The sequence below is a fragment of the Amia ocellicauda genome, chromosome 2 (assembly GCF_036373705.1).
Source record: "Amia ocellicauda isolate fAmiCal2 chromosome 2, fAmiCal2.hap1, whole genome shotgun sequence".
NCBI lineage: Eukaryota > Metazoa > Chordata > Actinopteri > Amiiformes > Amiidae > Amia > Amia ocellicauda.
This window is the reverse complement of record NC_089851.1, coordinates 3,862,024-3,885,901: the sequence shown is the minus strand read 5'-3', so window position 1 is coordinate 3,885,901 and position 23,878 is coordinate 3,862,024. Positions and strand designations below refer to the sequence as shown.

General features: G+C 37.9%; 1 protein-coding gene across 2 annotated transcripts in view; it reads right to left on the bottom strand.

Moving 5' to 3' along the window:
- Nucleotides 1-210: 210 nt before the first annotated feature.
- Nucleotides 211-23,878, bottom strand: part of ccny (cyclin Y) — a 49,949-nt gene continuing 26,281 nt past the window's right edge. Inside the window, exons 2-12 of one of the 2 annotated variants that reach the window (XM_066716402.1) lie at nt 18,101-18,175; nt 17,724-17,744; nt 14,150-14,184; nt 13,539-13,568; nt 12,436-12,536; nt 11,776-11,811; nt 11,046-11,103; nt 10,462-10,581; nt 3,998-4,164; nt 1,841-2,003; nt 211-1,558 (exon numbers count right to left, since the gene is read on the bottom strand). In XM_066716402.1, the coding sequence (XP_066572499.1) occupies nt 1,442-1,558; nt 1,841-2,003; nt 3,998-4,164; nt 10,462-10,581; nt 11,046-11,103; nt 11,776-11,811; nt 12,436-12,536; nt 13,539-13,568; nt 14,150-14,184; nt 17,724-17,744; nt 18,101-18,175 (923 nt within the window). In that variant the 3' untranslated portion in view covers nt 211-1,441. The remainder of the gene's footprint in view (nt 1,559-1,840; nt 2,004-3,997; nt 4,165-10,461; nt 10,582-11,045; nt 11,104-11,775; nt 11,812-12,435; nt 12,537-13,538; nt 13,569-14,149; nt 14,185-17,723; nt 17,745-18,100; nt 18,176-23,878) is intronic. The other variant, XM_066716411.1, reaches the window with a different exon arrangement.

Sequence of the window (23,878 nt, the reverse complement as noted above, 5' to 3'; positions counted from 1 at the left end):
TGTTTTCACTGTGACTTCCTCTAATAATACACGGGATCCGTATTAACGATGTGAAATATTCCCGGACCGGAAAAGTTACTCTGCTGAGGCCTTTGCGTCCTTGTGGAAAACTCTGGTATTGACTTTGATAAGCGTATCGAAAACCTGGGGTCATTTATAACAGTATGCTTGTACATTGAAGGTCCTTTATAATGTAAGAAAGACAACATGGACAGAATATTTATAGTTTATAGATGTTTACACATGAGGACAATTTCTGAAATGCACATTAGTGTGGCAGTTCGTGGCGTGGGCTGCAGTACGCCCTCGTCCACAAAAACACTGCCCGAATCCACACACAACTGGCACCTCGAAGGCGGGTCTCAAGGCCAGCACTTATTTGAGCTTAAAAGCCCGAGTTCACTTTATTTTTCCATCGCACAAGAAGAAAGACTGGCCCCGACTCGACTATTTTATTACCTCAACGCAAAGTCACCCCTACAGGGCCAAGATGCACTGAGAGGAAAGTGTGGGGATGATGTTTTTTTTTTTATTTTCATTAAAATAACCAAAAGATGGATTTCAGATTCCAGTGCTCTCCCAGCTAGAACTTTCCTACACATTGTCCCCTTCAAAAGCTGTCAAATAAATGCGTGTAAACCAGAAGAAGAGGGGGAAAAAAACAGCCAAAGATGAATTGATAATTGATTGATTAATTGAAAACAAAGGTTTTCCTAATTCCTTTCTGTCACCCAAAAAATATCCTTATTTCTCAGATGTCCACATGGACAAACAGTCCAAACACGGTCCAAGTATTTAAATGAATGTGGTTAATCTATAGAGATCATAGTATGCTGGTCAAAAGAAATGTCCATTTGTATGAAAAACAAAGCAACTAATCCAAACCTGGTACTTCTTCACTGCCCTTTACCGGTTTGGATATTGTTTGTGCTTGGGAGAGACGTACGTTTTAGATAATAGGTAACAAAACAATAGGAATGTAAAACAAAAACAGACACTAATCATAAAAACTCAAGACAGACCAGAAGAAATGTTTAAATGTAGATACGGACTTTCCTTTGAATATCATGGCACCGTTTTCCTCTCTCTCTCTCATTCACGTAAATGCCTCGTTGCTCATTTTGCAGTTCGTTTTCAGTGATAGTATTTCCTCTTCACGGCCACAGGATGAAGAACTGGCAGCCCAAGGGAAAACAGGAAGAGTACGTCTGCGCCTTTCCAACACTGTACAGGTTGTACATTTCAGTCCTTTTTAAATAATAATAATAATTATATATATATAAAAAAAAGATTTCTGTATTGTCTGTGCTGCACCAGAGGGAGGCACTGTGAAGGCATCTAGCCGAGTTGAAAAGGTTACTCGTTTTCCCCCAGGCAAAAACTGGATGGATGATAAACTTCCTTGGAAAGAAAGCCAACCCGTACCCCAGTCCCAGAACGGTTAGGATAAGATGGCAGGAGACCACCTCACCACAGTCAGATTGTCCGCACTTACAGAGCGCTTCTTCGCCGCTTTCCTCAAGTCCTTATACTTGTCATCACACAACCGGGAGATAGCCTGTGTAAAAAAGGAAAATGCTATGGTAGACACTTGCAGAATGGCACTAGTTTATGTCAGTAACAATGCATACACAAATCCCATGTTTAAAAGCAGGCTGGATGGATTAGAAACTGTCACGGATTTTGTTTCTTCTAAAATGAAAACCAGAGCGGTTTGATATCAAAAGCTCTTCAGAATCAACATTTTGTTCCTTATTAATACTGAACCATAAACGGTTTATAATGTCCGTGAGGTAATTCTATGAAGTTGTCAAACAAAGTAGACACACGACTCTCTCACCTCCAGCTTCTGTGCCTTGTCCCTGCTGAGCGGTTCCAAGGGGAAGCTCAAATTGTTCGCCTCTGAAAGGGAACGCAGGTCAAAATAATACTTTGCATAAACACTCGAGGGGACGTTAATATTGAACTGCAGCAGCTCCAGAAACTGTCGCTCCAGTTCATTCCTGGGGAAAAACAAGCGCAGACGAGAGATTAGAGATGATAATTGCTCATTTAAGATCCACGAAGACAAAAACACTAATTCTATGGCCGCTTCATATGGATCCCTGTTCTCAACACGTTTGCCAAACACGCTTTAAACGTGTTGACACTTGTTTTTTCCCCTAATAACAGTGGGAAGTTTCATAACTGAACATATAATTAAAGGAAAGTTATTCTTTGCAGGGGAGGAGGCAGGTTGCAGTTTCTTTGTGTGAGTGCATTTCCTAAGACTAAATCATACAATTAACCATCACTTGCACAGTGTTCCTGGAAGAGAAATAGATAACCCCCTGCCCTTGGTTTTCAATTAAACAGATGGGAATTGTTTTTAAAAGGGAATTAACAAGGAAGCACCAAGGGTTTACTTGGAAAACAGGTTATTTAGCTTCATTGACACATCAATTCAATATCATGGGTTTTTAAATGGGTGTAAAGTTGCGGTGAAATAATAATAAATAAATCGTTCTGAGTTCTGCCAAAGAACACAACTAGTCTTCCATGTCCATCCCAACCAGTCTTATAGGTGTCTTAAAATGGTAAGAACTTTAAATTCTGTTGAACTAAATCAAGTCAATTCAATATGCAATGCAGTTCAGTGCACCCTTCAACGAGCTGGTTATACATATAATAGGAGCATGAACAAATATCTGAGTATTTTTTCATTTTTATAGCTTGGGAAATTATAATTTAACTGCAATGTATTTGTTAATTAAAGACTTAATATTAGCCATATGAAATACACTACACTTATTCAGTCAGCATGTGGGTGATCCGGAGACGTACTGTATCGAGGCATTTCTGTGCCAAATCACAGCGCTAATGTAAAAAGGTTATTAAGCACCTGTGCGCCGCCCCACACATATATTCAGATTCATGCAGCAACAGACGAGCTAAATTTAGCCTGCAGAGTGGAAGCGCTCATGAAAACGTCTTCCTCCCAGAGAATCTCATGCATTCATTTGACTGCTCTGGTTTGTTATTTCATCCCTGTGAAGAATGGTAAAACAATAGCTCTTAAGAGGGGCTGTATATTCTGGCCTTGTCAAGAGGGGCTCTACCACACGTTTACTGATACCCTGCACTCGTTCTACCTTTTTGAAAGCAGAGTTTTGTTTTGAGTTTTGAAAATAGAATCTCGACAGTAGGAAAATTGCCAAACGCACGCTATTGTCAGACGTTTCAGATCAGCAAGCATCAGGAAATGGAACAAAGGTGTTAAGCTCTCAAGTACCAAGATCTGCCAATGTCTAGTCAGAGTGAAACTGTTTTTGCAGGGTGTGATTGTAAACCAATACATCCAAACAACCCAATGTAAGACACAGTCATTAGGACACTAAGGTTCTACTTCCTTAAAAAGTGCATTAACTGGATTAAACAGAGCTGTACATTAAGTACAAAAGTAAGATGCACATGACTGTTTGTGTGATTCTCTTTTTGTTTAGATAAATCAAATCGAGAAGAAAAATGCATTAGAAAATATTAAAAGGTTTCCTGTCAAAAATAATTACATCTATTTGATGCATTTCCACATTATGTTCAACTGTATTATATGGTGCTTTCTATGGACATGTATAGAAGCTTCTGGAAGTCACCTTGATTGCTTTGGGTATAAAATAAGGATGTGCACATAAATAATCCAGTGTTTCTCCCAATTCTCTTATACAAGTTCTCCTTAAACTACTGTATATTACAGCAAAACCACGTTAAAAGTGCAGAGCTCATATGGACAATTCCCCAAGGTAAACTAGCATAACAGTACCCTACTGATGGTATGCAATGCAGAAAATGGTTTCTGCGGAACAGGCTATACAATCATGTGATCGCCTAACTTTATGCCAAGCATATGCTTATAGGTTTATATTGAGCAACAGCAACGGAGGAATGGCAGGTCACATAAAAAGCATAAATCAGAGCGCTGCCCGAGCTAATCAGAATGAGATGATTTCAACAAACTCACATGTCTTCCACTGTGATGTCCTTCAGGATCTGACAGTAGTCCACATTCCAGACCGCCTGATCATCCCACACTTTAGACGCTAGCAAGATGGCGCCCAGGACAATTCGCTTCCAGTTCGCGGGGCAGATGTCAATCTCTGCATATGTCAAGAGTCTTTCAAGATATACCTAGAAACAGTTAGGCAAAGGTTAGAGATCCCAGGTCTCGCAGATCTGCAAAACACCCTCACTTCCCCCACAACCGAATGACAACCTGGAAGCAGTAGCCTATGATATGTGTTAAATCATGTTAGTTAAAAAGTTAGTAATTATCTGTTTGCAAGTGTATGATTGCAAGTATCCCAAACCTCTCTGACTATTCCCCCAATATATATATATGTTATTATTTAAATAGCATGAATTATTTAAGACTCTTAACTGACATTTCTTATTTCCCCTGTGTGGATCTGCTTATTTTGAATCAGCAAATAAATTAATCCCTGCTAAAGACTTTAACGGAGTAGGGAGCACATAAAAATATCTAGAGCCCTGGGATATGAATAAGACCTAAAAGCCAAGAATGAGTTTGCTTTGTAAAGCACTGCTCTAAAGTGATTACTAACCCTCCTCACCTACGGACATGTGAAGCAAATGCTATTGACTTTAGCAAGACGACTAAATCCTGCTGGAAATCAAACATGAATAGAGAAAGCCTACTTAGGGGGATAACACCACTGCACACACCAGGGCTTACACTGGTTACACTGGTTACACCAGTTACAACAATGCATTTGTGTGTATTCAGTGCAATTTAAACCACTGGCTGTTCTAAGGTACTAGGCCCAGGAATCAGGCACAAGACAGTCAGCTGTATTACCTATAAAGTGCAGTGCAAGAGCACAGTTTTAGTACAGTGGCCTTGAGAACTACTTCGCTGTCTTGCACAGCTGCAACAATATACAATTAAGGCTTGCTGCATTCAGAAATGTATACACTGTTGACTATTAAGTCTGACTGTTGATGGTTGTGGATGAATCAATAATAATAATAATAATAATAATAATAATAATGAAAGTAACAGGCGCATATCGTAGGCGCCCGTTATTATTTTGTAAGTATCACTCTCCCACTCACTTTCCCTTCATTTAATGTATGTATCTAGCTGTCATGCATAAATTCCTCTGCCAAATAAACAAACACTTTTTTTTTTTTGCTTTCAAAATAGCCTCCGTTCACTAGCACAGATGCCACAAGTACCCACAGAGGGAATGTCGAACCTTTATTTGGGAAATCACCTCACTCCACCCTGTGCTTTGTCTGGCCGGTGCCGTTAATGGTGTGGAAGCCCACCTCGGAGACCCCACTCCTAAACCCAGTTTTCAGGTTCATTAAAGCAGTCATTTCTGCCACAGAGGCAGCACCCAATCTATACTAAACTCATACTAAACAGGGTACTTAAAGTCTTGCCACCATTATGCTAGCATGGTGCACCACCTTCTACTGACCTATGGTCAGTCTATACATAATGTATCATTTTCAACTGAAACAAAAACAGAATTATTTGTTGTAGATAAAAAAAAACAATTGTGCAAATATGCCCATTGTGCAAGACACAGAAATATGGTGCAAGCCACTGTTGTTTACTCAGGCTGCCAAATGCGTCGACTTACAAGGGGATCAGCTGTTGAAATGGGCGGACCACACAGGGATCTGCAGAATGCCTGCAAGCTTCTATAAAATATTATTGTATGAAGCTTTAATAAATTGGCTGTTTCGGCAGCACTGCCAGCATAAGTCTGTGGGGGGTCTTTAAAGATGCAGGGAGGATGCCATCATAGGAGAACGAACACCCACTGTCCCTGAATCTCATTACAAAAATAACAAATAAACAAAAAAAGGATTTCTGCAAAGCTGCGCTGTCGATATCCCTGCTGGCTCAATTGTTCTCATTATTTCTATTCATTTGACCCCAAGAAGAGGCACACCTTAAACTCCGAACTTTTCAAAACACCCTTGTGGGCTGTTTATTAATCTGCAGATTTTCATCCTGAACCCATTTCATCATAGTCTTATAGTTAGAAACAGAACAGAAAAACAACAAACAGATTAAAAGGAGAATGTCTATATTAGTAAATGTATGTAATTAGCAAATGTTTGTGGGTGTCGCTAAATTGTCATAAATAACAAAGATGTTTTATTCCCTTACCATGCACTACCTACTATAGTGCTTTAGTAGAATTTAAATCTACATCATCGTTAAAGACTTGGTCAGTTTTTCAGCTAAAACTAATTTATATAGATTTATTTATTAATGTATTATAGCTACTGCCTCAGGACTTTCCACTTCCCAGCTCTGCAGTGTATAACTTATGCTACATTTGAGAATAGTCAAAACAACGAAATATCACGTTCCTAACTTTACATTTTCAACCAAATTAGCATTCATCTGTGGCATGTGCAATGTATGGGGACCTTTATTAATAGTTACTGAGAGCCATAACAAGGTATTGAATGCACGTCCTGTACCGGCTGTAATGGCATTACTGAGTATCTAACGAGCTGCCTCCACAGCAAATCCAACATAAAATAGGGACTGGAGGGACAATTAAGAAGGGTACAGAAACCAAACACTGTTCTCAGCATCTGACCAGACCTGCATGGACCCGAAAACTAAATGGGTGTGAGAGTTGAGCTCGATTAAGATGGTTAATTAGGGAGATTAATTAAAGTTTAGGTTAATCCAGTTACTGGTCGTTATCAAAAACTTATTTATGTTCATCACCATAACCAAATAGACTAATTAGATGGTGATATCAAGCCCAGGGTCTGCATGAGGGCCTCGCGAACCATGCAGTCACACCTGTCCCCTGAGCAGGTCATGTTTAGGTCTCCAGGCGGCACCGTCAATCTCCGGACTACAGCAGGATCCCAAATTCATTTTGTTGGCATACTGCAAAAGCTGCAGGATTAATCCCCCTGGATTTCAGCTATGACACCAGGGCCAGTCCAGTGCGTCAGAGTGAGACAAAGCACATGTAGTCTCGGCCCTGAGAGGTTTAAACCGTCTCTGATCTGGTCTTTAGGAATTCGCCATATGTTTCAGTGTTTTTGTCAGCAAAACAGCAAATAGATTTTTACAGTCAAAACACTTTTCAGATAATCAGCTGTAACAGACGTTGACATATGTTGGGAGCAATCCTTCATTTCCTTAATCTGTCTAAAGTGCTTTATTTTGGGGCTAAATAACATATTTATAGACACTTTGGCCAGGCAGTTCACTTGAGTGTTCTGTGCGAGTCTTGCCAAAACACTTCAGTCTTTCTAATAGAATTAATTGATCTTAAAGGAAACAAAATTAATTAGTCATGAAATACACAGCACTATATTCAGTATTCAGTATTACTTAATGTAATGCCATTTTAAATTAGATTTATATATCTATCTATATATATCTATATATCTATATATATATATATATATATATATATATATATATAGATATATTGAAAAGCACTTAATCACAACACAACAGTCAAAATATGTGAGTTTCACTTCATATTTTACATTACATGGCCTATTTTGCTTTTAAACATCAGAATTTAGAGTGATCAGATTTGATTAAGGACAGTGTTTTTTTTCCAGGAGGCTGAAGGAAATTGAAACAATACGAAATGTGCATTTCTTCTGGTACGGTCCCAAAGGTGCAAATAACATTCAACGGCTTCCTTTGCAGGTGGTCTGGACCTGGTGTGGATGTTGTTTTCTTGCCTTAATGTCTGAATTCCAGTGCCAACAGCACCCCCACACCTGAACACAATGTACCTGAAACATGCATAAATCAAATGTATCTTTCTGTCGAAGTATTGTCCAAGTCATGCAAAGCCGGCAGCGTTGTTTGTCATGTGTTCAGCTTTTGAAATACAGAATACAGACTTTGCCAGCTTCAATATATTTCCACATGCTGTCCAGTTTCTATACCTGTTATTTGGTGACCACATCCATTTCCAAATTAATGAGAGATCAGAGGAGAAATACCTGGAGTTTTACGTCACCCTGCTCCAGCCATTCCTTAAGTGGTCAAAAAAGGACAATCCCTAGACTAATTGATATTGAGCATTGTGGCCCATGGACAGATGAACAGGACAAGTGTGAAATGTCTGTCTAACACTGAAGGCCAGAATCCCATCATCAAGAAACCACGTTTTACAGTAAGAGAAATAAACCCACCCTATGCTGCTAAATTATCAGTACCAGAATCGTGCCAAACAAAGGAAGAGGCATATCCTCCAAAAGCTGAATGTACATATTGCTCAGGGAGTTTCACTATCCAGCACTATATATACCAATAAATAGCAAGATATTATTAATCTGTCATTAAAAATACTAAATTGGAGAAGTCAATTAAAAGAACGATTGCCAAATACAAGTCTCAAATACACAGGTATTATATAAACTTTGATGGTTTACAAATCAGAATATTGAATCCACCCATATATGTTGATAGCCTTGCATTATCTGATTACATTAAATATTAAATGATACAAATATAGAATTGACATTGAATTGACACTTTTTTGTTTTTTAATAAATGAAAAGAAATGGTCACACCTCTGAAAATCACCAGTGTCTTGTATGAAAACCACAAACAAATCTCAGATACAGGTTTCTCCACTGAGCTCGAAGGCACTGGACAATGGATTACGCAAACAAAACTAAACACCCATTATTACACAACACTTCTAAGTCGAATAAATCACATAAGCTAAGTAATGCAAAGTAAAGTCTGACAGCAACCTGACTTTTGGCAAAATCCCCACAGTGGGCTTAGGAATGGTAGCTAAAGGAAACAATACAAATCACCATCTCCTCTCTCTATTATTAGGAGCAGTAGATTAGGCTCACAACCATCATTCCCCTGCCCTATTCAATTACTCCCAACATTTGTCAGTTCCCTCAGGGGGCCCAAATGCAGAGACAATACAAAATGGTATGTTCCGAGCACGGGACACCTGTGGGCTCGTCATCCGGAGCGTGGGATAACCTTATGGTAATGACAGCAACGAGAAAGTATTTTGAAGCAAACATGCCAGGCTTTATAACTAACTGCTGAAGACACGGTTCTTAAAATGGCACAAAGGGAAGCTGAACTCGCGCTGAATCGAATCTGTCCCACGTACATCTGGCTCTGTGACTTAGCTAGGGTCCACACTCTGAAGGGAAAGGGTTTTCTCTTGCTTATCACTGGCAGTTCAGGTGAAATTTGAAATGCAATACGTCAGTAAAGATGCAACAATTACTACTTCTGAATCATAGCTGCTTAATTTCTTCTCCGTCTCTGCTGTGAAAGTGAAGATCTCAATAACCATGCACTTCCTGTGTTGTGGGCTGACTCAAGGCCAGTTACTTATGCACCACAATGAGTGTGTGAGAAAAAAATCATAATTTTTGCATCACGTACAGTGGGGTCTGACTGATTTGTTGTTGAACTCAATATTATTAATTGAAGATGGCTCTTAAATATCAGATTTTGTCTTTGACCTTTTCCCAAACAATCTGGCCTCCGTATGTTTATTCATTAATATTGCCCACATCCCTGAACTGGTAAAAGAACAACCACTGCCCACATCCTCCCAGGGAACAGACCAGCCAAAGTACTTGGTGTGCAAGACCAACATCATTTAACTGCAAAACAGTGCTGTGGCAATAGAAAGGGAAGTTCAACACTACATTTTTAGAAAACCACTCAGTGGTTCTTCAGGCTTTATAGGATCCTAAAATAACAGCCTGACTCATAACCTTGTTCAATGGAGACTGGTCTGTCAATAGTTAGAAATAATGTTCTTGTAAAAAGTCCCACGAAAAACTCTTTCCTCATATTAAAGCTTTGTGCAAACGGTGTCCGTATTAAATTCTATGAAAAGGTAACTACGTTAAATTAAAATGCACATTCGTAAGTGGTTAACTTTCATCAAGGGTAATGTTTTACCTCAGTAGCACCTGCTCCCACAGGGCACTGACCTTTAAAAGATAACACTTTGGTGACTTGTCATCAGCCCTATGTCATTACAGACTACTTAAGGTATGAGAGCAACCATCACTATCATTTGGACAGCGAAGCCTGCAATGGAAACTGGTCAGGTCAGGGCTGGAGTAGCTGTTGAGAGCTTTGAAGACTTCTCATCCTCCCAACTCAAGCATTGGATAAAGCTCCCTTGAACCATCGATGCCTTCAAGGTATGTATACAGTCATTTTATTGTGTGATGCTAAACAAGTCCACACTGCAGTGCACTGAAAACCTGAACAATGCTCTATTAGGTTGTAATGTCAAATTCTGAATGTGCAAAACAAAAAACAGCATGTTGTGTCCTCTCTGAGGTATTTGGTTACAATGTTGTTGTTTTAATCAATAGGCTCTAAAGCGACTAGACTATATAAATTATATTTTGTATTCCTTAAAGACACAAAGCTGAAGCGACTGGACTTACCAGCGTTACAATGGCACATTCTGCAGTCAACTGCGCAGCACTAAAGAGGGTCCGAACGAAGCGGTAGATGTGCTTCTGCTCCGGGTCGTGCTTGTCATAGTCTGAGGGCACGTCAGATTTCTACAGGGAAAACAGAGTCGACAAGGCAGACACACTCTTAGATTTGAGTGCTCCGTAGGACTGCTTTTCCTCAGTTCAGATTGGTCAAATATATAATATTCATGCAAACAGAGACTCAGAAATAACATTTTCAATTTCCCTTCGGTCTTCTGCAGTTTGGATCATGGTCAAATAAACAATTCTACACAACAGAAGGAACTCAATTAATTGTTCGTTGCTCTTCACTTTTGTCTTTTGCAAGACCTTATTTGCCATACATTTGAGTGTCCATGAAATCAAACTTAACTAAATCAAAAGTATTTTAAAAAGCAAGTAATTACAAGTTGGCATAGTTTAAGTGTGGTGCTTTTTTTGTATCCAGGAAAGGTGGGAGGGCTTGGTCTGAAAACCACACCTCTAGGATTGATCTTATACTGAAGGGTCATGCACACACTTAAAAAATAAAACAAGTCAGAGATAATTACCGTAAGCGGATGGAGTTTCTCATCAAAGATGTCTAACAACATTCGTCCATCGGTGTCTCTGGAAACAAAGAAATGCAAAAACGGCTGACAAACTGAGCAATTTAAAAGGAAATGACTGGACAACCATGTACAATAAATATCACATTTGCAGTTAGAACTATAATTTTCAGGAAATTTGCTGTGAGGACGGTATAAACAGTATATTAGAAATAAATCAAAGATATAATGAATGGCAGATCCAGCAATGCAACATTTTTACTTTGAACAGTGCTATGGGGGTTACTGAATGAAACACCCACTGAAATAAACACAAATTACAAATATTCCTATATCATGAGCATTCACACCTGCCCTGTAATGCCATGGTGCCAGCATCATCGTTCGGTCCAATCGCTTTGAATGGCAGGTCAATTCGTCAAATAGTTCTAGGGACCACTAGGGCCATATCACAAAAGGGCTCGGCATTTTGTACCCAGGCCAGCACTATTTATCTGGTCTTTGCTGTAAACATCTACATCAAACAGCATTATCCTCTGTGCGTGTAAATGACTGCTCTCTGAATATAAACGTGGCAGTTGTGAACAGATATTGGCACTCTTTAATAGATTTCTAGATTTGTTTTCATAAACTTCCCGGCATAACCAAACAAAGATAGAAATGTTAGGCTTACTTTGCACACTAATGTATATTAAGACTACAGTTTAGTAAATAGTACAGAAAAGATGCTTACCTGTTTTTTATGTGGTAATATATTGCAAGAGCTACACTGTAAAGAGAAACCACTATTAGTGTCCAGATTGATTAAAGATGATCAAATTGCTTTTTCAATCTTCTGCCCAGCTGTGCAACTATATTTACAACATTGTTGTTGTTCCAGGCACAATTATGCATATTATCCTAATGGCAAGATATCTATATTCTTTAAAAACATATATACTTTTGTAGTAACATCTCTAATGAGTTTTTAATAATTCTCAAAGATGTACAATAATTTCACCATAAGTTTGTTGCCTCTTAGCATTAACCTTTCACTGCTTTAATTAAAACTGTTATTTGCACCTGTGAGGAATATGTATTTTTATAGTGTATACTGTAACTAGGGTCCCACCACATGAAACTAACTGCACATGAAAGGTATGTGGAAGGCAAACAAATGTTTTCACTAGTCTTACAAAATGATTCATTTAAATGATTTGTGCAGTTGTCAAAAGCAATAAGACTTACTATGAGGAGACGGAAAGGGCAAGAAAACACCTCATCTTGTGACTGTGTGTTATGTAATTCCATGCACTAAACTACATGACTATCTGTCATATGCATCTCACATTTGCTAAGCAGCCTCATGACATGAAACAGTGAAAAGCACATGACTGCTGGGCCCTATACTCACCATTTAATGGTATACTTGAGGTTGGGTTGACTAACTGTGCTGTCATCTAAGAAAATAGTGGAACAGGAGCTGTACTTCCTTCTAATTTGCCCGGGCGGATGCTGCAGAAGAACAGTGTCAACCTATATTAGTCAACCTTGCACAGGACTGCACGACATTTGGAGGACAGTGTGTTTTTATAAACTGTGTAAGTTATTACTTTAATAACAAATAAAACTCCCGAGATTCAACTCTTTCCTCTGTATTTTACAAGACAGCAATAATATCGTGGGCATAGTTCACAATGGTATAATTGCCCTCCGTTATTAATCTACACCCTAGTTTTTGAATGAATAAAGTATGATACAATTTAAAAATCAAAACCAACAGACAAAATAACACATGTATCATTTATACTGCATTACAGAGCTCTAGGTATACATACAAAATAACTACATACTTAAATACAACCTGGCATAAAACAAAAATACTGGTTGTGTTTAATACTAGAGGCATATTTTGGGGTTGATCACCCTATAAAAGGCCCCATAACCAATTTTGTATTTTTATTTAAGACCTCATATTAATGTGACCGTTGGAAGTGAGAGCTGAAGCCATACAGCAAGGCTTGGTTTCAATTTCATCTTTACTCATAATCTTCCTGAAAAGGCTCAAGAAGGTCAACAAAAGAAGAACTGAAGTGAGAAAAGCTTCTTTAAACTACACTGCAGTTATTGAGGTCCATTGACTGCAAATCCTTTTCATTTTATTTTTAAAGTACAAGCCCAGTCATCCAAACAGCTAAGCAGACTTTGAAATATTATGAATTAATGTTCAAGTGAGTGCAATTTTTAAATGGGGAAAAAAATACAAATTTAAAAAAAAGACAATACATACAAGTATACTGTCACTTGTCTACACCTTCCCCTCATAGCCACACCTTCTGCATTTCCCTAGTATAACAACTGCACTAACTAAGCAGGTTAATGCGAAGAATGAATTACAGAAGTTACATCACATTTTTTTAAATTACAATATCACATGAATCATTATAAAGGACATAAATTGAACTTCTAGGCGGTGTTCTTTATCAATAATGTGCAATTACGGTTTAGCTTCCTTACCCCAGACTCTTCATAAAATGTAAATCGTTTCTGTGAGAAAGGGAAAAGAAAAACAACAACATTAATTCTGTTCCCCCCAATGCATTATCCAAGTCACTACGCAGATTGTTAACCATTCCCACACCAGACTCACTGCCCGGACTCAGAGCACGATCAGCCTTTTCTATGGTCTATTCTCAGACAGTCTGAATTTGCAAGGGGACATGCTTGGCAAGTTGGGTGGAAAGGGATCGAAGTAAGGGGCATCTACCAGTTATAGCTCATAAAAGAACAACAAAAATATTGCAACCATTAGTAACTACATGTTAGTGATGGTTAGACAATGTTAGTCATGTTGGATAAAGGCATCCGTTACATTACTATTAGGCCTATATTACCATAGAATCATCTTCACACCTCAATATAAATTCTCATTGTAGTCTATGCCTACATATCAAATCACAATTTACAAATCAGGTGATTTTGTGAGCTGCAGAATGTAAAATATGTCTTTGCAAGGCTTTAAAACGAGAGTTACACTGGTTTATTCTCAAGATGCAGTTGATTCTTCAACATTAACAAACATATTGTTTCTATGTATCCCCAGAAATGTAACCAAAGTTTATACTTACATGATTAATGTAGAGGCTCTTCCGTTTTTCCCTCACTGTGAAGGAAGAAATGTACAATTGTAAACTGTAATCACAAGCTATGTAATATATATTAATATATATACAAATCCATTGTTAGTGTTTCATGCAAAACAAGAACCAGGAAAATAGGTTATACAGAAGGGAGACATTTAAGGGGTGAAAAATAAACCTTCAGTCTCTGTAAGGGGAATACACTGAAGAAGTTGCAAATGTGTTTTCTGGAGTTTGGTTTTTACAAGCCATGAAATTCTCCTGTACATAGGACGCACAGTCAGACCAATTTATGTTAGCTTTGCACTTATAATCCCTGAAAAAAATGTAATGTCACAAGGAACAGCAGCAGGGCAACATATGGAAAGAGAAATGCTGAGGACGGCCATCGTCTGGTCAAAACGTCCATTTTTATGAAACAAATAAATACATTTTTGAACTTTGTGATCATCTAATGCAAAAGTGAAATATATTGTTTTGAAGTCAACGCACCACTTTTGAAATATGGATGAGTGAGCGCGAGGGATAACACTATAAAACATGTGGAAAGAGGACATCAAAGACACAGTGAAGTTTGTGGATATAAATGCAAACTGATTTCTGTTGGTAAATAAACCCTGTAGTGAAGACACCATTCATATCCAGAGACACTGAAGGTTAACAATACGCACAAGATGAAAGCGCATAAAAGGAGCAAACAAGAACAATCTGTATACCTCAGGATTTTACTACATAAAGACACGCACAGAGGAGCTCACAAAAATAAACCTACGGAAAAAGCAGTGAGTTTTTGTACAAGATTCTTCCCACGCATATTAGTTCTCCTGTTTAGGCAGCATTGCAGCACACTCACAATAATAAGGTTGTGTTGTAAACAGAATTTTTATACAGACATTCGTATACACCACGATCATAAATCATGCTCTCCACACATATAATTTGTGTTTTGTAGCCCAAAGGAACTGGGGTTTTCTGATTAACTATTGAGGAATGCAGGACCCATAATGTCAGAGGATTAGGACCCATAAAGATTTATGCAGGAAACGAGAGACTGAGCGGGAATTGAAAAGCAGGATTTCCTGGCCTTCTGTAATTAACACTGGAGCTACAAGATGCCAAACACACACACCAGGACAGTTAGACTGTGGGCAACAGTGTGAATGCAGAGAGCTGGTGAAGTCAAAGATGCTTAGAGGAACTCGATTTTACTCCAGTTGAGTTACGGTTTACACAACGAGTACACCCTTTCTGCATTTCCTTACTACGTCTTTTCCCAGGTTGCACTGTGTCAGCTGAACCGCTTTCTGTCGCTGCAAGAAACTGACAATGTTTCGCAGGCAATGGAAGGACATCCACTAGAGTCAAACTGATTGAAGGAATTAGGAGACATGCAACAATGCTATATTAAAGGGTTCATCTAAATCTTGCTTAATTTAAATGACTATGTAAAAATCTAAATATAAACCACACCTATACCAAGTTATCCCACACAGAAATTCCTTTTAAGTAGATGGTGAACATTATCTGATGATTATAAAAAAGTATTCTTCCATACACAAGATCTGTGCTCAAATCTTTGGTAAAGAAATCAGTCTGTTCTCCTAATCGATGACATTACATTCTTATATTGATCATACACCACAATTTTAAACATACCGTGAAATTCAACTGGCTTGCTTTAACTCACTTCATTAATACACAGTTTGATGAACTTTGAGAAAAGAACCCCCTTACTATAAAAGACCTTTTTGAAAAGTCCAAAATATCCCCCATGCTTCGATTTGTGCCATTTTATTCTCTAAATCCACATTTTAGGAGTCAGAACTGAATAATGGAAAATAATCAAGGCTGTTTTGCCAAATAATGCAGCTGATTAATTATTAAAATCTGCATCAATTCAGTGAAACTATAGATGACACAGTTAAGACAGTCACATACAAGAATAAAATCCAGTTATCCAGTACAAATGCTTCAATGAAGAGCAATTCAAAATGAAATCGTGCATTTTTTCCCCCTCCCCACCGTTTTCTTCGCTGTATTTTGATTAACTCCTGCATCTGTCTGTGCTGAACCATATCGGTGACCAGTGAAGTATACCTAAAGCAGTTTAACTATACTGATCCTGACAGTGGCCTCCCACTCACATGCTAATCAGTTTTTTCAGAACCGGCCAGAAGCGGTCGCTTGGCCTCACAACAGTGATGTAGGTGCTCAACATTCATAGCAGGTCTGTGGACATCCTCTGGAAAGAGCGCCGATCACCCTGAGGACGGGAGTGAGCAGCCAGGTGCCAACATACTGTACACCAGCCACCTCGTATCTTTCATCTGCCCCCTCCCCCCGACTCGAGTAAATACTGCGTCTCTGCCCATGAATGATTAGTAACAGGGCCAGTTGTACTAAAAACAGCCAATCTATGTTCTCTCAACACTACATTGGGAGGGAGAGGAGAATGCCTCCTGAAATGGCATTGTGTGCTTGAATGAGAATGCTAATAGACAGAAATGACATATTGCACCAGAGTAAGGTTAAATTACACACGTTAAAATCAGACTTGTGTTCGTTTGCTCTCTCCCTCACTGCTAATTTGTAAAATGTATTAATGGTTTGAATTGCACAGTATTATGTAAATTGGAATTTGTAAAGTTTGATGCCTTGAACTGCACTGTATTCTTGCACTTTGTATTGCGTTTAAATTTTGTAAGTCGCCCTGGATAAGGGTGTGTGTCAACAAATAATAATAATAATAATAATAATTTATTATTATTAATAATAATTATTATTATAATTATGGGGAAACTGACAAAATGTTTTACAGTTCTATTCGTAAATATTCACAGCATTGATCTGGCGATGCATTTAGTTTTACGAATATTATTTCCACTATTTGTACAATTTAAACAACAAATGTTGAGCCTAGATTGAAGATTCCAGTTTGTTGGCATAAGGGTTTAATCCTTTTAACTGCAACTCTCTGACTCATTAACACAGTTCAATTAAATTGATGAAGGGTGTGGAGAAATAAATAAATAAAATGTATATATATATATATATATATATATATATACACACACACACACACACACACACACACAAACACACACATTTTATCTGTATATATATTATAGATATACACACGTATACATAGACACACAAAAAGGGAGAGCAATAGATGAGGGATGGATAGATGGAGAAACAAAAGTACCTTTACACACACACACACACACACACACACACACACACACACACACACACACATACACATTTCATATATGCATATATGAAATATTTCTCCTGGAATTAGGCATACAGACATAGTAAACTGCAACACTTGCATGAATAACACAAGAAGCATACAACGGTACATAAAAGCTACGGTCCTGCTAAGCCACAATTCAATCTGCAATGTACCAACAACAAACACTACTTACAGACACTATTCATTTCAAGCTGGTAATACACAAAGCAGTACACACTTGCAGGCTGCGGTCTGGAGCTGCTAAGCATAACTACTGAACAACCAGAACACTTTCAGCCTCAAAACACTTCTTTTTTAACTTACCTTTTTTGTTGGGAACAGCAACTGGAAAAAAAATTAAAGCAGTTTCTGCCAAGTTTTTACAATGGATAGTAATATGTTAAAAATGTACCACGTTTGTGTTTGGATCATTGTTTATTTTGATTGAGATCAGCATTTATTTTGCGGAAATTAATGACGTTTGTCGGTAAAGCCACATTTATGTATTTTTGGGGTGGCATGTGAACCCTAACATTTTCATTTTCACTTTCATCTGCACGGTGCTAGAAGTCTTTATAAAGGGAACAGTTTACAGTGTAGGAAGTAAAAAACTAATCTAATACATCATTACTTCCCCTGTATTTAGATGACATGCACTCGTATACAAATTCAATATACTCGCGTAGGCCAGAAGCACATACCGTCTGTCTGCGACTTGCTGAGGAATATCGTGCTTGCTCGTGGATGATCCGAAGGATTGTACTCCATGTTTAAATCTGTGTAAAAAGAAAAGGAGAGGTTTAAATGAAGCTTGAACAAGGCTAGTTTGTCTTGTCCCGTGACAATGTAGGGTGATCCAGTAGGCAAATATGAAATAAAACTTATGTGAATCGAATCATTCATAGAACCTCATAACTTGAATTGGCCTAAATGCTAATCAGTTTTTTTGTCTAGAGTAAACTACATTGTTGGGTTTGGTGTGAAAATTCAAAATCTAGGATACCAGAGGAAAAGAAAGAATGATATAACAGAAGGAGGAAAGTAAAAATAATAATACAAATAAAAAGTTATAGCAAAAAATAAAAAGGTAACAATTCCCCATCCTTAAATAGCAGCAGTAGATGGTATTGTGGGAAGGCTTAGCCCTTCTGAGGAGATGCTCACCCGGCCTGTAATATCACTGAAGTTACTCGGGCTGTTTTATTTAGGAACAGCCCCGGCCTCCAGGGGTGTCAAGAACACAATAAACATTACCAAATAAAGATGTATTGTAAAAAGATTTGTGGTTATTTGAAATAGGTTGGATGAATACGGTTTTCTTCAGAAAAGTTCTCCATATTAAGTTTACAGAAATTATAGAGAATAAAAAATATGCTGGTAAATCATCTTGTAAATCTGATTCAAATTAACCACAGACAATTAAGAACATGGGTAACTTGAGATTTTATAAAGTATTTATCTGCTACAGTAGTGGATATTCAAATGTTTTATGCAGACACTGAAATTAAAAATCATTTTTTCTGTATGCTAATGCATGGAGTTCAAGGAGGCTGCTATTTTCAGCTCCTAATCACACGAATCTATGCAGCAAAAATCTGTTCATGAATACAGTTAATCTATTTAGTGACACAAATGCACTGTATTTAACACTGAAGCAAATACTTATTTTAATAGCATGTGCACCTTAAATATTGACCATTAATTTAGTGAGATTTTAATACTGTTTAACACGGCCATTGCTCAAAATAAAGTGTAGTTGCAATATTAAAACACCAGATGGCATGTTCCATGTAAAATTTTTATGAAAAGATCTAGGTTATTAAATACAGTTTATCATCTGCTGTTTCGATGTGAGAAAAAAATAAATGGCATACTTTAAAAAGCATAACAAACTAGGATGCATATCCTCATTGTGTGTTTGTATCCGAATCACAGAATTATATTAACAAACTGTGAGCTGAAATGTAATTGAATTACTGTCATTCTCTTCCTGTACGATAGAACGGATTCAAATAACTTCGATAAGGTCAAAACCCAAAACCTATTTTTTGATGGGTATGCAGCAGTTACAATCACAGATTTTTGCTCTGCGATTTGCTATTCAATAGTTCCCCGAGAGAAAAAGACACAATTGGGAAACGGGTGATTCAATTATATTTCTCCAATATGAATTTTGTTTCATGCAACTGCAAAGAACACAATGTCAGTGTGTAACAAAGATCTGAGTGCTTTAAACACAAAGAAGTCCTTCCACATGCATGAAGCGCACGGGAGTGTTTGATGAGGCGCATTTGCACGCTGGTGATTGGACTCCTTCGATTCGACGACCCAACAAGGTGAAAGAAAGAAAAGCCTGTTTACCGATTCCATCTCCTCTGCATTTCAATTTCTCCTCCCCTGAATCAGTTCAAGAGGAACAGCTGCATCATATGAAGTACTTTTATTATACAACAGGCAAAAAAAAATGCCATTAATTTGAAAGCATTTCTAACCAGCACAGTGGGGAGTCTAGTAATCAGCAATGATAGCCTTTCAGTTCGCAGTGAACGAGGGCATCTGTGCAAGAAACTGCACGACACTGGTGTGACAAATCTGCATATTACACAGCTACAATGACCCTGTAGCGATTGAAAAATTAAGCACAGCTGAATGATCAAATACAGTTTTATTTACAATTTTTAAGTTTGTTTTACTTTGACTCCAGGACTTTATCACCATAGCCATTACAATATATCTTAATAATGTATATTATAATAGCACTGCTCTGCAGCAGGTTATGCTAATTAACATTTGGGTGCGAATTCAACTTACACAAAGCAGAGCAAAGCTTGATTTTAACCCTGACAACATAAGCTTCTTCCATCATATTTGTGTTCAGTCTTCTTCTATATCTAGTGTAACTAATCCTCATGGTTTTAAAACTGTGACAGTGTTGCAAATGTAGAGCATGTTAGAACACAAATCTGTTCTTACACAGAAAGACAAATATTCTTGGATTAAAACCTCATCTACAAAACAAGCTAGCAAAGGTGTGCTAGCGAGTCATAAATATCATTACTTTCAGCTTCCTCTTTTGTTTAGCTGCCATATTTTGCATTTACACATCGCCTGTGGTGTTCAGCAAAGTTTGGAATCTAAATATGTTAGTGCATCTCTATCCCAATGACTCTTGGATCCTCATGAGAAGCTGGGATGTGATTCATCACCATGCTGATACATCACGTCTTTAAGATGTAGAGTGACGGCTCATAAAATATATTCTCTTTAAAAGACACCCCGAAAGACATCTGGATGCTGAATAATTTGGGATATCTGTGAATCATTCAAAACTGAGCATCCAAAGCCAGGGCACCTGAGCACTTGGCCATTTCTACAGGAAAAGATGTATTCTTTTGTGTGTTGTCTAGATTTAGAAGAAACCTCCTAGCAAGATGTTATAATTTAAATATTCTGGAATAACTGCAATATTATTATTATTATTCATGTGCACAAGTAGCAGATTTACTGCAGTTTTCTTTTGATTTGACCGTTTCCTGCAGTCCTTCCACCCACAGCAATCGAAGTTCTTGTGAAGAAGGGAGGGCATGGACTATGCAGTGCTGTTTCCCTTGTTTCAGGAAACTCAACAGGAAGAAAATCAAGGAAGAGAACACAAATGTCCTCACGAAGGGTGAGCTAAGACTAAGATGTTGTTTCTTTTCAGTCGCAAACTTCAGTCCAAACCCCACCCCTACGTTTAACCACTGAAATTGATATACTGGCCATAGCAATCCGAATGTTATTTGGACGCACTGCAAAATACATCATTGCATTTCTTGAGCTTAAGGTAACGATACATGCACAGCTATTTTTTTAAGAAGCTTTGGATTTTAATGATATTCAGTAAAGTTGTAGTTTATGTTGATTTCATTATTTTGTTTTACTTTGTTTACATCTATATACCCATTTAAACAATGTGTTGCATTCACAGATGTTCTAAAATAAACAGAGAAACACATCTTGTGTGGATTGTACCTTCATGGCTGACCTCAAAATTGTATTCTGTTGTAGCCCTACATGGGCAACAGAACTCTACCCCATTGTCCTCAAAATGCTTCATACAATGGACAGTTGGCAGGAAGCCCAGCAGCTTTGGTCTGGCAGCAGAGACTAGACCAATTTGTCGAATGGCTTTGGCTCTCTTTCATAACACAGCAGCTCTGAAGCTAGAGAATCCATTTGTCTGTGCGTTTGTTAAAGGTACTGCTCAGGAATGCATTCTCCCGGGCTCTGGTGAAAATGTAAATGGACTCTAGAAATTGCAATCCCTGGGATCTATTAAAAAAAAAAAAGAATCAAGATGACAAACTCTGTATGTGTGTGCAAACTGACTAAAGGTTATGCTTCAAGCACCAGGCATGGCCTCTGCTGGGTTAGGTTTATATTTATTTGAATGCAGACCTATTCAGTTTTGTTCTTGCAGGATGGTTAAAAATACATCCATCTTTCTGAACGAGGAGCCTACCAAACACCAAGACACAGCACTTGAAATTGAGGTTGATGCAGATGTATAGAAATGTACAATTAAATGTGTACATGCAACACAAAATAAAAAGCACATCAAGAAATTTGACCTTCCGAAATATGAGTTGTCTGCTCAACAATATTTTGAATTTAACTTAAAATGTATTCATAGTTCAGCACTGTGTGGCTTGCAAGTGAGCTGCTTCTTGCTGCTCAAATCTCCAACTCAAACAGTCTGTAAGCAGAGCACTTAAAATGCAGGTTTGGTCTTCATTCGTCAGCAAGTTTATAGGGTTTAAATGACAGACATCCCTGAAAAGTATCTATTACAGCACAGCCCTGCTGCCTTAGCTTCAAAGAAACAGTTTTGTTTGTAATAGAATAAAGGTTATAGGGTTAAGCACAGCTTTTCCAAGAGAAATTACATTTTATAGGTATGTAGCTACCATCTGTTGGTGCTTGTCAAAGCCTACACAAATTGGCTAGATTACATCAGCTACCTCTACCGCTTCCCCTGAAGTTTCTGTGCTAACAATTCAACACAAAAAGTTTTTTAGTTTTTTTTTTTATTATTAAAAGAAGGATTGCAAATATAATACTCAGGCAGAACAGAGAAACAGTAACAGGAAGATCTGTTATTGTTTCTATTGAAAAGAGAAAAGTACAGTGGTCCCTCGGTTTATGATGTAATCGATTAACTTTCCTATAAGTCTGCTATTGTGTCCCATTATGTCAACTGTTATTTATTTTTTTATTATGGGTGTTTGGAGCTCAGCTGGCTTGCTTTTCAGTGTTTGATGTGCATTGCTTGTGAACACATCTCTCAACTTCTCCATCAACCCCTTAAAGTGCCCCTATCAAGTACACACAAATTCACAAAACAATAATATAATATTGTTGATGCATTAATTATACTTTTTTTTTTCATTTGCAATGCATAGATTTTGTACACTATCATTTTAAACTGGCAGGATATCACGGGTTGAAGAGAATTCTCATTGTTCAGGCCTGTGTATAGGAAACTCTCAGTTTGGCCTTAACGAGATGTCAAAGGTCATAGTGCAGGGCATTGTTTTTAACAGAGCAAATATGATTGTTCCATAGCAAACATGAGTCTATGTACAATATTGATTGACCTTTATGAATTGGATAAAGATCAAGACCATGGTTCTTAAACCATTTTGTCATTTTGTCAAATTGCAGATTTGAGCCTTCCTTCTAGGAGAAATTAGGGCATCTGTAATAGTCATAGTGGGATTGACAGTGAAGGAAAGCTCAAAAGGTCAAATTCAATGGTCATATTTTGATAAGTAAGCCTATATAAGGTTTTCTATCGGTGTTCTCTATTGACCACAGGTCTGTCTCCTCTCTGTGAGACGGTAAAAGTGGATACCTTATGCTTTCCTATACTTATTCTATAGTGAGAGTGACTATTCAATCTGAAAGCAGAAGGCACCAAAACATATAATTGACCTTTGAACCCTAAAGGAAAGCTCAAAGCTAAAAAACACATTTGGGCCTTTATCACATGCTGTCTGATGACCATTACGATGACCGGGTCGATACCAGGATGAGAAACATTAAAATCGACTTTCTAAGTTAAAGAGCAGGTGTTCTATCCCCAGTGTAATCAAGTAAATGACATGCTGCTCAATATCCTAACTCCCTGATAAACTGTCCATTAACCAAACTGCTATTCTGTCCTTTTTCAAGAGACAGGTTCCAAAGCACCATCGAGGAAAACAATGCGTGGCTGCTGATAATCTACAAAGCAGAGTTAAACACGAATGTATTTTCTCTGATTACCAACAGTTTGAAACCCCAGTGTTGATGATGTACACTATCATGGCATTTCCAAGAACACCAATAAGATATGCACACAACACAACACATACATCTCTTTCGCTGGTGACTGCGGATCAATAGCAAAGATGAAAGACCAACCTTCTCCTTTCTGAAGAATCACCACAGGAGCT